General features: G+C 45.3%; 1 protein-coding gene across 1 annotated transcript; it reads left to right on the top strand.

Moving 5' to 3' along the window:
- The first annotated feature begins 10,920 nt into the window (after nt 1–10,920).
- LOC101776770 (F-box protein At5g49610) lies at nt 10,921–15,568 on the top strand. Its single transcript, XM_022822907.1, has one exon. It carries the CDS (start codon nt 11,291–11,293, stop codon nt 12,581–12,583), a length of 1,293 nt encoding a protein of 430 aa, XP_022678642.1. The 5' UTR covers nt 10,921–11,290; the 3' UTR covers nt 12,584–15,568.
- Nucleotides 15,569–16,597: the final 1,029 nt, after the last annotated feature.

Raw genomic sequence — 16,597 nt, 5'->3', positions numbered from 1 at the left:
TCCATTTAATAACAGGCAAACAATCTGATCTCGTTGCACTGACTAGTAAGAATTACTTGTGCAGGTCATTCCAATTCAGAATAATAGACTGCAATGGAACCTCAACCTCGTGACCTCATCTTCAGATAAAAACCAATTCACCATCATCGTTTACAAGAGAGAACACCGCATGTGCTCCTCAACGTGAAACTATTATGCATTGAGTGTCTTGCACATTCAAGCACAAAACCAATTGCGGGCAACCAAAGGGCACACACCATAAACAAGGGGAAATTCCTTGTCAAATGACAGCACAAAAGTTCATGTCCTAGTATTGTGTATTTGTTCATACCAGTTACATGTTTTGTAAAAATCTTTATTTTTTATTATTAAACTGAGTAAGGCTCCTCCATGTTTTTTCGTACGTCATCACCCTCCTAATCCGTGACGGTGAATGTCGTGATTCACTGCCGGTTTTAGCGCTGAACCAGCCGTACACCTGACAAAAACCAGATTTTTTTTCTGGCGGTTTTTTATCGAGACCGAGCCTACGGAGCTGGCTGTGGAAAAATTACCGACGCTGCCTAACTAAATTCAAAAAAAAAATCTCAGTCTTCAGATGTATGCTAGCATGCCAAAATACCGCATGTTGTTTTGTGATATTAACAGAATATATATGTTACTTTAACTTCCTGAATCGGTGCTTCAGGGACTACACCACCATCTGGTCCAGTCCTAATGAGCATGTGTGCTAGCGTGCTGCGTGCACTACACAACACATATAAGGCAAAATTTGCTATAGGACACTGAAAGTCATGTCGATTTGCTGAGAGACAACATTCAAAACGGACTATGCTGGTAGACACTACCATTTGATGCAAATTTGCTGGAAGACACCGCCTCGATTAAATAATATTATTTTTAAGCTAAGGAGGAGAGAGAAACATGATAAAATGTCATTTTTACCCCAGGTCAGATTCTTTTCCTTCCTCCCTCCGTTTTGCTGCGTCGGGCTTGGGCCCACTCAGTAGCGCACGGATCTGGTGTGCCACGGGGCGACCTCTGGCAACGGCGCGGTGCGCGGCTGCTTGATGAGGCAAGGTTGGGTGGAGCGCAGCATCGGGCTAGGGGCGCACTTGCCGCCGCCCGTAGCCCCAAGGGCGCGGCCAGGAGCGCGGCATTCAACGCACCCATGCATGGGCCACGACAGCACCCCATGCGTTGGAGCGGTGGCGGCGTCACATGGGGCCATAGCCGCCAGCCTTGACGCGCGGTTTTCATGGATTCTGGTGCTAGCGCTGGATTCCGGTGGAACCTACTTGTGCCCCGTGGGAGGTTATCTGCTTGCGTCAGGTTTGGAACCTGCTCTGTCGCCACTGCGAGCGCCCCGCTCATCCCGGCCCGCTACCCTCCATCTCCTCTCCCTTGCACGCCACCACGCCGAGCTGTGGTTTGACATGGCCATGGGTTAGACAGGTAGTGAGAGGAAGAAGATAGAAGAGAAAGGAAGAGATGAAAAAGGAAAGAACTGACCGGTGGATCCATGGGCAAAATCAACATTTTAACTTCTTTCTCTCTCTTTCTAAACCTAAAAATATTGTTTTAATCAAGTCACCGTCTTCCAACCTCCACCATCCACCCTCCGCCTTCCAGTCTCCCACCCTCCGCGACAACACTTGTAGATCATATCAAGACGAGCCATGTGCATAAAAAGATCCAACAAAATTGCACAAGTAATGTCATCATTATGTCAAAAAAATTATGAATTTTATATTTTATCTATCCACACTTAATAGTATATGTATCTCCATCGTCTTGATGAAGGTTTGGCCATGCTACAATCCAATTTAGAAGTCCAAGTAGTCTTCAATAATATCTCATTTGATCTTTGCATTATTTCCATTTGTACCAAATCGTATATGCTTCACCCATGGCCATTTTCTATATAATTATAGCATGTATCCCTAACGATAGTTTGGCACGCGGGTTCGTATAGCTAATTTAGTTTACTAATTTTGCATTAAACAATTTATCGTAGTAATGAGTAATAATAAATGCAGTGATAAACAAAACTAAGAAGTGGAATCAAGTAACATAAAACTCCCTATACAACAACATCAAACAAAGGGTGACATCAATTCTGGATCTCAAGATTTGACAAAATAGATAATGCAATTTTCCATTGAAACCTTCAAATGTAAGACTGAATTCTTAATAGCAATAAAACCATGAACGTGATACAGTCTAAGACAATAACAAAATAATGCAGAAAATTACTATTCACGTAAAAGAACTGGTGTCCTCTTCTATAGTGTTGTGCCATTGATAAGACAAATAGTTTGATGTAAAAAAATCAACAACAAACACATAGTGAGTTCAACCTTTTGCTTAATAGCTTTGCAGAAAGGTAGTGCGACAACAATGACCCTATTCTTTATCTGACGGAATGTATGAAGGGACAGCACTACTATGAAACGGACTGTAGTTAGCTCATTGTATCAGCATTGCATCCTTCTCACATCGTAAGAAATAGACGTGGGACAAGACTTTCTTTGAGCATATGTCATGTAAACAAGATGAAGGGGCCACCAAGACTAAAAGTGCGCAGTACTTTTCCCTTGCTGTTGCAATGTACCATGTCCACGAACTCCACAAGCATATCTTCCTCTTGAGTCTCTTGTCGCAATGGAGCACCATGTTCGCAAACTCCACAAGCATATCTCGCTCTTGAGACACAATGGTAACATCCATTGCTATATCTTTGCAACACCGTTGACATCCGGCAACTCAATCTGAAACTTGCGGAGCCATTTTTGTCGTAATCCTGCTTGATCCAGAGATCAACCATCCGCTCACGTTGATCGCAGCGGGACAAGCCAAGTCTGCCCTCCGTCTCGAATAGGAATTTGTTGTTATGTACCATGGGACGTCTCATCCATCTGAACTCCTCCGCCTCGACAGCAGTATGTTGTTGTGCTCCTGGAACCAGTGCGGCGGACAGTGCAGGCTGCCGTGAAGGACGGGCGGCATGGCACCCGCGCCCACCAACCCCCTGGACACTGCCTCGACCATGGGAGCCGACGACGTGCTGCCTCGGATGCTCCTAGGCTGCTGAGAGCCCACCATGAGGATGTAGTACGAGTAGCTCCTTTCGCATCCGATGTCAGTGCGCTGTTGGTAGAGCACCTGATACTCCCTGAAAGTGGCGTGCGCTGATTCATAGGTTAGGATGAGTTTAGCTCATCTCCATTTTTTAAACAAATTAAGCCAAGTATTAATTTTAAATTGTTTTGTAACGAGACTCCTCATGAGACACTCATGAGCCGTTCAATTTGCTCATTCTGCTCAATAAATATGATTGTATCAAACTTTTTTATATATAAGTCTAATCTAGTACTAGTAAGTTTATTTTGAATCTCCAAACATCTATATTGTCCTAGTTTATTGACTTATTGATTTCCATAATGTCATTGGAGATATAATTTTATATATTGCTGGTATGGTTATATTTTCACATTGATCTTAATATTCATGTTGAACAATGCTTGGTTGTGAGCCAAACAAGCTGACTCGACCTTTTGAAACGAATCAAGCCAACCTAGATTTTCAACATGGAATATCTGAATTGTCCAAATGCTGACGTTGCAGCTTTGCTATCGTGCATGGCAGTGAGTTCCATCAATAACAACAAGAATATTTGCAAATCCAATCCATGTCCCCTCGTAGCGTATTGCCATGACCAGGTCAAAGAGAAGATTTCTCGTCATAGATAGTATCTAGGCAATGCACGTCATTGCTAGAGCGTACAATCATGCTTTTCCTGTATTTTTTTTTAACTAGTACATTTTTAGATAGGCATCGTACTCCTTACTAAGGATACACTCGGTTTAACAATCACATGTAATCAGTTTTTCTCAGCGGTCACGGAAACAACTAGTGGACTTATGGAAGAATCTAAAAATGCAAAAGTCTGAGATCTCCCAGATTCTCATGGAGATAGAGGAGCTTGGCATGAGTTGTCCTGGTTTTAAAATTTGTGTTTCAGTCCTAGATCATGTAATAGGGCAGCACATCTTTGTACCGAACAGGTCTCTCGTTCACTGGTCCGGGGTGAGTGGCTAGATATAGTACCCCTTCCGGTACGTGATATCCTGAATGACGATTGCAATCCTGCTATTTGAGTAATGAAGCTCGTGTTCTAAAAAGAACAGGTCAGGGAAACAAGAGCCCAACCAAACACAGAAAACCAACCAGTTTTCATAGGCACCACTCAAAAACGCAGAGCACGTTGGGTGGTGTTGGTGGGTGGGTGGGTGGGTGTGTGTGTGTTTTGCCGTGCCGGTTCGGCAGAGTAACCGTCCAGGCCCAGGCTCGGGCCCACCGTGCAAATCCACGCCGGCGGCAGCTGTCAAACGCCAGGTTTATAACTGACTAACCAACCGCATCGCCATTTCGTCTTGTGGGTTTTGGCGCAGCGACCAGGGGGACGAAACCGAGACGAAGGGAAGCAGAAGCAGGCGCGGCGAAGCGGCGAAGAGGTGAGCTCTCGAATCACCCACCCATGGAGTTCGTCCTTCTTCCGCGTGCTTTGCCGTTCGGGTTCCCGATTTCGCCCCCCTTCTTCCTCGCGTCATCGAATCACGCAGCGCCAGCGCAGCGTCGTTGGCCGCCGCGTTTGCGTTTCGCAGGAAGGAGTTGCTGGTGTCGGTGGAGCAGTTGCGACCCTACCGCCCGGCGCGTGGAGAAGGCCCCGAGAGAATGGCGGAGCAGGCGCCGGAGCCGGAACCGAGGCAGGCCGACGCCGTCGCCTTCTTCCGCGACTCTCCCCCGCGCGTCATCACTGAGATCTTCCGCCGCCTGCCTGCGAGGTCGGTCCTGCGCCTCCGCTCGGTCTGCACGGTCTTGCGCGACGTCGCGTCCAACCGGGCCCTCCTCGCCGCCGTCCAACTCCTCCACCCGCCGCAGCCGCTCATCTGCTTCCGCCTCAACGCCTGCCCAGACCGCTACATCCAGCTCAGGGACTACTGCGTCGAGGCCCTCGACCTCCACTCCGACACGCTACGCCCCATCTTCCGGTTCACCGACAACGAGTACTACGATTACATCGCGAACGCCGAAGGTGTCGATGCTCTCCCCATCATCGTCACCAGCAAGGACCAAATCCACTACGGCGAGGTGGAGAGCGACGACGGCGGCCACGATCCCCGGCTCATGGTCCACGCCTCCATCAACGGCCTCCTCCTCGTCTCCTTCATCAACATCTGGTACGTCTGCAACCCCGCCACGCGCCAGTGGGCTGCCCTCCCGGACCTCAGAGACTGCGACGTGATTGGGCTCTACGAGCACGTCTCCTCCGGCGAGTACCGTGTGCTGTACCACACAGGCAAAGATGATGAGGAGGCATCGACTTGCTACTACGTTCTCACGGTGGGCGCTCAGGAGGCCAGGAGCATCGGGTGCCCCATCTCGCCGGCGGCGACCGAGGACCTGGGGTTGGACATCGGGCTGGATCCTGCCTCGCTCTCCCCGCCCGTCCAGCTCCGCGGCAGCTTGCACTGGCCGCCGCAGGAGCGCCAAGGACACCACATTCTGGTGTTCGACACAGAGGCCGAGGTGTTCAGCTGGAAGACCGCTCCCAATCCCATTACAAACGGAAGGATGCAACTGCTTGAAATGGATCACAAGCTCGCCATGTCCGTCTCCAAGAACGGCAAGCCAACGCTACAGCTCTGGCGTCTAGAGGATTACAACAACGACATTTGGGTCCAGATACGCCGGATTACAATTCAAGTGCCGCGGATACCAGCTTTGCATAACACAGACTGGTTTCCACGTGTTGTCTCACCAGAAGGGGATGTGCTGATCGAGTGCGAGAACAAGCTGGTATTGCACTGTGACAGGATTGGGAATTTGCTTCAGAAGTTTCAGTTTCGTGAGGAGCCACCGTTGGTTAGGCATACCCTGAAGGAGACTCTTCTTCCTCATGCAATCTTTCTGGCGCCGAAGCCCGATGATGCTATTGAACCGCCATTCTTCCAGGGGCTCTAGTCCATGCTGGTGGTTGCAATTTTTAAACATCTCGGCTATGCATAATACCGCAGTCTCTGTAGATGAAGCTTGAATCAACTAGCTTGACTAAATTTTCAAAGAAAACATCTATATTTTGTTCTGATGCATTTCCTATATGCATGTTTCCTGAAATTTGCGTGTCAAAAGGTTCAGTGCTAAGTTATCCTACTAAAAGACTGATGATGGTAACTGTTTTATCATTATGGTATTCCTCTCCAGAATTCAGGCAACTAATCTAATAGTGCATCTGAAGAACTTCTATGACTTGGGAAATGCTTCTATGTTAGTAGAAACTAGTCCACCAACCCGTGCTCCCGCATGGGCTAATGTTTTTAGAAGTTATTGTATTTAAAAATTATTTAGAAATTAAACTCCTAGCTAATAATCAAAATTGTTTACCTACTACTCTCTTATTTTTTCAATACTTCAACATAATACTTATATAGATATGTACCTATCTTTGTCTAGTTGTGATTGTTTTTAATTAATAATTACTCTATGCACTTCTTCATCCATATTCATACTTTTTCCATTTTGTATCGCACCTCCAATCCTCCATACATTATGTTTAGCATACAAATTAATATTTTTCATCGATTCCTCACATGCATGTATAAATGATCTAAATGGTGGGATTCATCATGTGTATTTACTTTAACTTAGTATTTTTATATTAACAATGACATAAATAGGTAATTTAGAATCATATATTAATTTACTTTTGGAAGTATGATGCACATGTTTACTTTATTAGGTTATTTTTAATAACAACGTACGTGGTTAACATAGATAAAATTTTAGAATGGCATTTTAAGTTATGTTTTATAATGATTTATAATGATAAGTATTAGTAAATTGGATGAAGATTATGGGGTTACTTTAGATTATTTTTTATAATAGCTGAGCTCGGTAATTTAGATATAGGTTTAGAGCTCATTTTTTAATATTTTCACAATGATAGTGGTGGGTAATTTTTTAGAAAATATAATAGATCAATGGTTATGATTATTAGAGTTTACAGGATTGGTGTTTGATGTTTTTAATTTTTATGAGAATTTGTATTTTTTTTAGCTTGTCTCATGGGAACTAATGGGGAGCCTCCAATGGAAAAAAAATGAGACTACATTGCTACAAAACTATTACCATGAGCTACCTCTCGTTTGTTAAATATTTGAACACAATACTTATATAGATATATACTTAATATCTTCATCCAATTGTGATAGATTTTAGTTAGTAATTACTCTATAATATTTTCATCCACATTTATAATCTTTAACTTTTCACTTTGCATCGTAGGTATGCGCTTGAATTTGTTTAATGAACCCTAAGTTTGAGATACAATTTTAACATAGAAATCTATATTCACATCACTTTAGATCTTTATAAATGGTGACACACATCATGCGTATAGACCTTAATTATTATATTGTATACCAATAGTGCAAGATATAGATGATTTAGAATCATATATTGATGTATATTTTTAATTAAGGTTATTTGATTCAAACGTAGGGTTACCTTATGTTATTTTTAATAATAGCATGCGTGGGTAATATAGATGCAAATTTAAGGGGCTACTTTAAGTTTTTAAAGTAATAGTGGTGGGCAATTCAGTTGCAAATTAGGGGATTATTTTAAATATTATTTATAATAGCATAAGTGGGTAATTTTGATGAAGATTAGGGGTTGCTTTAGTTTATTTTATATAATGGCATAGGTGGGTAATTTATATATAGATTTAGGAGGTTACTTTAGGCTATTTTCATAATGGCATAGGTGGGTAATTTTTTAGAAAATATAATAGATCCAATGGCTATGATGATTTGAATCTATCGATCGATGGTTGGATGTTTTGCTTTTTTGTGAGAATTTCTAGGATTTTTCTCTTTTTCTAGAGTGTCCACCTAGGAATCCTAGGTGGCTTCACCTGGAGGCTTCAAAAGGAGCCTCCAATTATTAATAGTAAGATGTGGAACTGAAAGTTTGATACTGAATTTGATCTGGATGTTTTGGCTAAAAACTACATTCTTCCCATTTTTGGGTATGACATCGACTTGATGTAAAATGCAATTGGCTAGGATAAAATCCTACATTCTGTTCAATCCCATGTTGTGCTAGTGTAAAATCCTGAATGGAACAGACCAGAAGCATATCCACTTCTCAGTTAGAGGGATCCACCAAAATTATACACGGGTACAAGCATTGGTAGTAAACCTTATGTCAACTATCAACATGAATATTAGCCTACCCATCCCAGGCTCACTGTAGAGTAATGACATACCAGACCAGGTTCGCCAACACTTCTCGAATGGAGAGCAAAAAAAAAGAAAATAATCTCATCTGGAATTAATGAAACACGAATACCATTTTCAGAAGTATAAGACACACAGGGATGTAACCCAAAATAACACCAAGTCTACAACAATAGCAAGGACTTGATATAAAACAAATTATATAATGCCTATGGTTTGTTTGTAATAATTGCAGTCCAAAAACCTTAAGAATTTCACATAGAAATTATCCGCAGCATGCATTTTAGCAAAAGGTAGCTCTGTTCCTCAAATTCAGACCTACTAAAACTCCAGAGATATATGCAAGTTTTGACTCGCTGCGGTATTCAGAAGCAGTGCGAAATTCAGCTCCCAACTTCCTCAGGACTTTGCCTGTCTGACATAAACTGTCCAACAATTTCTGGAGGCCTTTTGCACCGTTGACCTTAGTCAAACTTATAGCTGCAGTGAAACACGACTGTATGTAAACAATAAAAATCACAAAGCTGATGCTCCTTCCAAACTCAAAATGCATAAATGTATTGATCGATGATATCTAAGATTAGTTTTCTGTCAAATGAGGCAATTCCATTTATGATGATCTTCAGTTCTGACAACATGTCTGATGCACAAATCAACTTTCAAGAACCAATATATCATCAAATCAGCATGAAAAATATACATCAAGCACTACCACTAGTAAATGGTAACTCCTTGCACTTGCCAAGTCAACGAGAACCAAATAAAAGTTTTAACGATACATTGATTATGCAAAAAAATTAGCAAGAAGAAGCAAATAGCTGGCACGGGCACCTGAGAGTGCCGCATGACCAAATTGCTCCCAGGCAATGGGTACCATATTCAAGGTCACAAATACATCTACAGTATTACTCCCAGCCATATGATATTCAAACAATATAAACTCAGCAGTTCCAAGCTTTGAGACACCAGAGAAAAGTAATACAAAATCTTCAAACGTAATACAAATTTTTTCCTAAATTCTGAGTATGAGCCACAGATGTAGGAAAATTTTGATCATTGTCATTTCACATTCCCCATTCAGTGTCCGGATGACCTGAACATTTCCTTATTATTGTCTGGGACATTGAAACAAAGGGACGTAGATGAGCTTGTAGCTCAGTGGTAGGACATCTAGAGGTGCCACCCAAGACTTGAACCCAGGGTGCTGCACAATAAAAATCCCTCCCGCTAACGCAGCTAGCATTTGGGAGTTTTTCCGTGACCAGGAGTCGAAGTCGCTTCCTCTTAATGAAAAATGGTGGGGGCAGCTCCCCCTCGCTTTTTTTTTAAACAAAGCGACAATACCCGAAGGGCTGGCCCATAGAGCTAATTGGATCGGGCCCATTGTACGCAAGCCCATTTTGTGCAATTGAACGAGCCTGACGTACGTATGTCCATCTTTTGTTTGGGCCTTAGTCATCACTATGATGCATTTTGTTGCCCAACATCCCCCGCCATGGCCGATCCCATCTCTCGTCCCTCGCCGATTGACACCCGATGGCGGTGGGCGCGTCGTGGCGGCCGGTGTTTCTGTAGAAACCGGAGAGCATTCTAGAATCCGTTAGCCGCGTGGCGTTTCTTTCCTGTGCAAATCAGTGACGATGGAGTACGGCCGGCCCATTGTGAGGTGGGGAAATAAAGGCCTGGTTCCGGATGCTTATTTTTAGCACCCATCACATCGAATGTTTAGATACTAATTAGAAGTATTAAACATAGACTATTTACAAAACCCATTACATAAGTGGAGGCTAAACGGCGAGACGAATCTATCAAGCTTAATTAGTCCATGATTTGACAATGTGTTGCTACAGTAAACATTTGCTAATGATGGATTAATTAGGCTTAATAGATTCGTCTCACCGTTTGGCCTCCACTTATGTAATGGGTTTTGTAAATAGTCTACGTTTAATACTTCTAAGTAGTATCTAAACATTCGATGTGACACGTGCTAAAAATAAGCCAAGGGAACCAAACGCACCCAAAAAATCTAGTGAAGGTTTTAAAGTGGGCTGTTAACGGCCAGAAACATAGTAGCCCTGCGGATCAGCCAGATAGATACCATGACACAGCCTGATGACTGATGTGTGATGAATTCGTCACCACTTGAGAAAAAAACAAACACTCGCACTCTCGCAGCAACATTCAGGATTCTGATTTTTTTTTTGTAGCACAAATCTAATCTCCAGGCTGAAGCTGCAGCTTGCGACCCAATCTATGTGCGTATTGCCATGACCAAGTGAAATTGAAGGTTTCTCATGACAGGTAGTAGTATATACGCAATGCACGTCAACGCTAGAGCGTACAATGATGCATTGCCTATATTTTTTAAAATATAAGTACACATTTTTAGATAGGAACGTAATCCATACTAACGATATGGCTTAAGAATTACAGTACGTGTGATCAGTTTTTCTCAGCGGTCACGGAAATAAGAGCCCAACACTGAAAACCAACCAATTTTTCATGGACACCAGTCAAAAAACGCAGAGCCCGTGGTGGTGTGTGTTGTCGTGCCGATTCGGCTGAGTAACCGTCCAGGGCGCCCAGGCTCGGGCCCACCATCCACGCCGGCGGCAGCTGTCAAACGCCAGGTGTATAACTAACCCCACCTGCATCGCCGTTTCGTCTTGTGGGTTTTGGCGCAGCGGCCAGGGGGAGGAAACCGAAACGGTGGGAGGAACCAGAAGCAGGCGCGGCGGAGCAACGAGAAGAGGTGAGCTCTCGACTCACCCACCCATGGAGTTTCCGCGTGCTTTGGCGATCGGGATCCCGATTTGTCCCCTTCTTCCTCGCGTCTTCGAATCACGCAGCGCAGCGTCGCCGGCCGCCAAACTGACGGGTGACGGTTACCCCACCGCCGCGTTTGCGTTTCGCAGGGACGAGTTGCTGGTGTCGGTGGAGCAGTTGCGACCGACCCAACCACCCGGTGCGCGGAGGAGGCCCCGAGGATGGCGGAGCCGGCGGCGCTGGAACCGGAGCCGAGGCAGGCCGACGCCGCCGCCTTCTTCCGCGACTCTCCCCCGCGCGTCATCATTGAGATCTTCCGCCGCCTTCCTGCGAGGTCGATCCTGCGCCTCCGCTCGGTCTGCACGGTCTTGCGCGACGTCACGTCCTACCGTCCCCTCCTCGCCGCCGTCCACCTCCTCCACCCGCCGCAGCCGCTCATCTGCTTCGGCCGCAACGCCTGCCCCGACCGCTACATCCAGCTCAGGGACTACTGCGTCGAGGCCCTCGACCTCCGCTCCGACACGCTACGCCCCATCTTCCGGTTCACCGACAACGAGTACTACAATGACATCGCGAACGACGAAGGTTTCGAACCTCCCCCCATCTTCGTCTTCAGCAAGGACAATATCCACTACGGCGAGATGGACGGCGACGGCGGCGGCCACGATCCCCGGCTCATGGTCCACGCCTCCATCGACGGCCTTCTCCTCGTCTCCTTCATCAACAGCTGGTACGTCTGCAACCCCGCCACGCGCCAGTGGGCTGCCCTCCCGGACCTCAGAGACTGCGACGTGATTGGGCTCTACGAGCACGTCTCCTCCGGCGAGTACCGTGTGCTGTACCACACAGGCAAAGATGATGAGGAGGCATCGACTTGCTACTACGTTCTCACGGTGGGCGCTCAGGAGGCCAGGAGCATCGGGTGCCCCATCTCGCCGGCGGCGACCGAGGACGTGGGGTTGGACATCGGGCTGGATCCTGCCTCGCTCTCCCCGCCCGTCCAGCTTCGCGGCAGCTTGCACTGGCCGCCGCAGGAGCGCCAAGGACACCACATTCTGGTGTTCGACACAGAGGCCGAGGTGTTCAGCTGGAAGACCGCTCCCAATCCCATTACAAACGGAAGGATGCAACTGCTTGAAATGGATCACAAGCTCGCCATGTCCGTCTCCAAGAACGGCAAGCCAACGCTACAGCTCTGGCGTCTAGAGGATTACAGCAACGACATTTGGGTCCAGATACGCCGGATTACAATTCAAGTGCCGCGGATACCAGCTTTGCAGTACATAGACTGGTTTCCACGTGTTGTCTCACCAGAAGGGGATGTGCTGATCGAGTGCGAGAACAAGCTGGTGTTACACTGTGACAGGATTGGGAATTTGCTTCAGAAGTTTCAGTTTCGTGAGGAGACACCGTTGGTTAGGCATACCCTGAAGGAGACCCTTCTTCCTCATGCAATCTTTCTGGCGCCGAAGCCCGATGATGCTATTGAACCGCCATTCTTCCAGGGACTCTAGTCCGTGCTGGTGGTTGCAATTTTTCAACATCTGTGATATGCATAATACTGCAGTCTCTGTAGATGAAGCTTGAATCAACTAGCTTTCCTTTTCCCACTCTCTGAAGGTAGAATCATGATCAGATATTCACATTCTCTATTCTCTAATACTCTGAATGTTGAATGTTTGCTTAACTCTTGGTGATGAATGTAAAAGACTGGGGGGGTGCTGCTGTTGAGTAGGCTGGCTGTAGAGCATATTTGTTGTTTTCCATTGACCTTGACTAAATTTTCAAAGGGACCATCTATTTTGTTCCGGTGCATTTCCTATGAGCATGTTTCCTGAAATTTGCGTGTGAAAATGTTCAGTGCCACGGGCACAGTCATACTCCTGCTAAAAGGCTGATGATGGTAAATGATGTACCATTCTGTTTCTCCTTTCCAGAATTCAGTCAATTAATTTAAAAATGCATCTGAAGAACTTCTATGACTTGGTAAATGCTTCTCTTAGTAGAGCTATGAAACTGAAAGTTTGATCCTGCATTTGATCTGGCTGTTTTGGCTCATAACTGTATTTTGTTCCCATTTTTCAATATGTCCATTGACTTGATCCAAAATGCAATTGGCTGTGATAAAATCCGACAAAGTGGTCAAACCCAAGTTGTGCTAGTGACGTGATAAAATCCTGAATGGAACACAGCAGCTCCACTTCTCAGTTGAGGGATCCACCAAATTCCAGAGGTGCAAACACTGGTAGCGAACCATATGTCAACTATTAACATGAATCTTAACCAAACCATCCTAGGTTCACTGTAGAGTAATGCTATACCAGACCAGGTTCGGCACCTGAACCTTCTCACCGTCAAAGCCATGTAACAGAGGAGTACTTGATATCGAGTTGCATGATACGTAACTGATGAAAATGCTCCAGCTAAAACGCCATCGGTAATGTTTGTTATCAGAAAAATCACTTGCCAAGGTAAGCAAAATCGGGTTTGTGGGAGCGAACCATTCATTCCTGAATGAAGAGCCAAAAGAAGAAGTAATCTCATCTGGAGACAATGAAACCAGAACATCAGTTTTTTCAGAAGTATAGGGCATACATTGATGTAAAAATAACACCAGGTCAGCAACAGTGTCAAGGGCTTGACATGGAACAAGCAATATAATGCCTATGGTTTGTTTGTAATAATTGCAGTAAAAAACATAAAAAAGAATTTAACATGGAAATTACCCACAGCATGCAGTTTAGTAAAAGGTGGCACTGTTCCTCAATTCCAGACCTACTGAGACTCTTAGGGATATATTCAAATTTTGACTGGCTGCGGTATTCAGAAGCAATACGAAATTCAGCTCCCAACTTCCTTAGGACTTTGCGCCTCTGAAATAAACTTTCCAACAATTTCCGGAGGCCTTTTGTACTGTTTACCTTAGTCAAACTTATCGCCACAGTGAAAACATGACTATGTAAACAAAAAAAAATCATAAAGCTGATGATCCTTCCAAACTAAACGAAATGCATGTGTATTGATCGATGCAATCTAAAATTACTGTCAAAGGAGGTTATTCCACCCATGACGATGTTCAGTTCTTTTTTTCTTTTTTTGAAGGATAACGATGTTCAGTTCGGAAATGTCTTACACTTAGCAAGTCCAAGAGAACCGAATGAAAGTTTTAACAGTATATTTATTCTGCAAAAGATCAGCAAGAAGATGAATGCCTGACATTTATGAAATTCAGAAGAATCAAATAGCTGGCAATGATACCTGAGAGTGCCACATGACCAAATTGCTCCCAGGCAATGGGTACCATATCGAAGGTCACAAATGCATCTACAACATTACTCCCAACCATTTGGTATTGAGCAATTTATGAATTCAGCAGTTCCAACTTTGAGACGCCAGAGAAAAAAGTACTTCAAAATCTTCAAACATAATACGACACTGTTTCCCTAAATTCTGAATATGTCCCACAGATGTAGGAAAATTTTGATGAACACGAATATATTCATTTCCAATATTATAGCATTCCCCATTCAACAGTCCCTATGACCTGAAAAATTCCTTATTGTTGGTCTGGGACACTGAGACAAAGGGATCCCAGATGGGCTGGCCCATAGACCTAATTGGGCCAGGCCCATCGTACGTAAGTCCATTCTGTGTAATTGGACTAGGCCCATCGTACGTAAGTCCATTTTGTGTCGAGCCTTCGTCATCACAGTAAGGCTCCGTTTGGACGTAGATATTGGAGGATTTGGTATTGAATTGGGTTCAATACCAAAGCAGATTAGTACTGGAAATGGTTCACAATACCAAATCTATTGTTTGAATGTTAATAAAATTACAACTTGGAATCGAACCAGTTGATAAATATCGATTCATGTTTGGGTGTGTATGCGGTGAAATTGGAATTGACTTATCTTCTCCATCTCTCCAACCAGCTGAGCAGGAAGGGGAGCAGCCGTGCGCAGGCCCCCGCCGCTGGCCGGCGCTCCACCCAGCCCTGCGCGCACATCCGCCGTGCGGCTCGGTGCGGAAGGAAAAAGAGAAGGGAGTCGCGGTCGTGAGGAAGAGGAGGGGGATGCGGCCACAGCCCGCGAGGGAGAGGTGGAAGGGACGCCGGCTGCGAGGAAGAAGAGGAGGAGGGCAGGAGGCCACAGCCGCGAGGAAGAGGAGGGGGCCACGGACGCGAGGATCCCTAACCTTGGCGCCGGACGAGAGAGAAGATCGATGGGGAATCTCCAGCGCCGGCTGCCGACGGTGAAGTTCTGGCGATGGAGGTTGGGGCGGAGTTCGCGGCGATGCGTATCTGTGGCGGAGGTTGGGCGACGAAGAACGGGAGAAGAAGAGCAAGCCAATTCATCCCAACACGGAGGGGTGAGGCTCGGTTTCGAGGAAGCGTTGTTTTAAGTTCTAATTGGATTCCATAGTACTGGTTGTTAATACCAATTCTCAATTCCGTAAACATCCCAACAACGATATTTGTTAGATCCAATTTCAATTCTTAATTATGAGCTCCAATACTAACATACAAACGGGGTGTACGCATTTTTCCTGGCAACATGAAGGATAAAGCAAGATGCTCATGAATTTCGTGTCAATAATAATTCTTATCCTCAGGGACAGAATGATACTATCTTCAGCACATGCCTTGGGAATTACTATGCCTTGCTTGTGCAAAAAAAAATGTGGCATCGGCCCAGGAGCCTACTGATAAAAGCCTTCCTTCCCTTCAGTCCCACGGAAAAAAGCTGGAGAAACGTAGCATTCACCGCACACTTGATCGGGATTCTGCGTCTTTGCCTCCGCGAAGCTAAGTCCCCACGTGATCCTATTACCAACCTGACAGCAGAATACTTCACATCATCACATGCCATCGCAAGATTGTCAGCCAGTCCCCTTAGCTGTTGCCTGGGCAGCATCAGGTAATTCAGAAAACTGAAAACTGGATGGAATATATGTTTAGGCAGCTCGGCAGGTTAAGCTTCTGTCAGTCTGGAATAATGGAGCGGCCTCGGCTAAAGGATAATACCTGCCTTTGCCTCCACGCACGAAGTCGCCATGTGCGCCCATCGGTTGCTTTATTCCTGGACATTCCGAACGAAAACGCAACCAGCCTTTCCAGCCCAATCATCAGCAGGTGGGCGAGCATGATTGTATTCAAGCTTGCAAATTGCCATGTTAACACAGGAAGAAGTCAATCGCTTTTGTTCAGAGCCCAACAGTTCAATCACCCTCGCCAAGTAGGCGGAGTAAACGCTGCGGCTGCGACTGCGAACGAGGCATCACATGGATGGAGCTCCGTACTCGCAAATACAGTTGGCGACGAGGAACTGAATTTCTTCTCTCCTTTTCTGATGTGAAGGAACTGAAATTGTGTACGAGGCCAAGTAGCCAACACCCAACAAGTCAAGTCACGGCCGAGTTGTAGATAGATGGGCTCATCAGCTAAATGGATAAGGCTGTTTGTTCTCTGGAATTGATCATACCCGTATGACAATCATGGGTCCACCAAAACCCGTGTTTTTGGTTTGTGC

Source organism: Setaria italica, chromosome IX, assembly GCF_000263155.2.
Source record: "Setaria italica strain Yugu1 chromosome IX, Setaria_italica_v2.0, whole genome shotgun sequence".
In the NCBI taxonomy this organism is placed as follows: Eukaryota; Viridiplantae; Streptophyta; class Magnoliopsida; order Poales; family Poaceae; genus Setaria; species Setaria italica.
The sequence above is the reverse complement of the archived record's forward strand: the minus strand, read 5'-3'. Positions and strand labels throughout refer to the sequence as shown.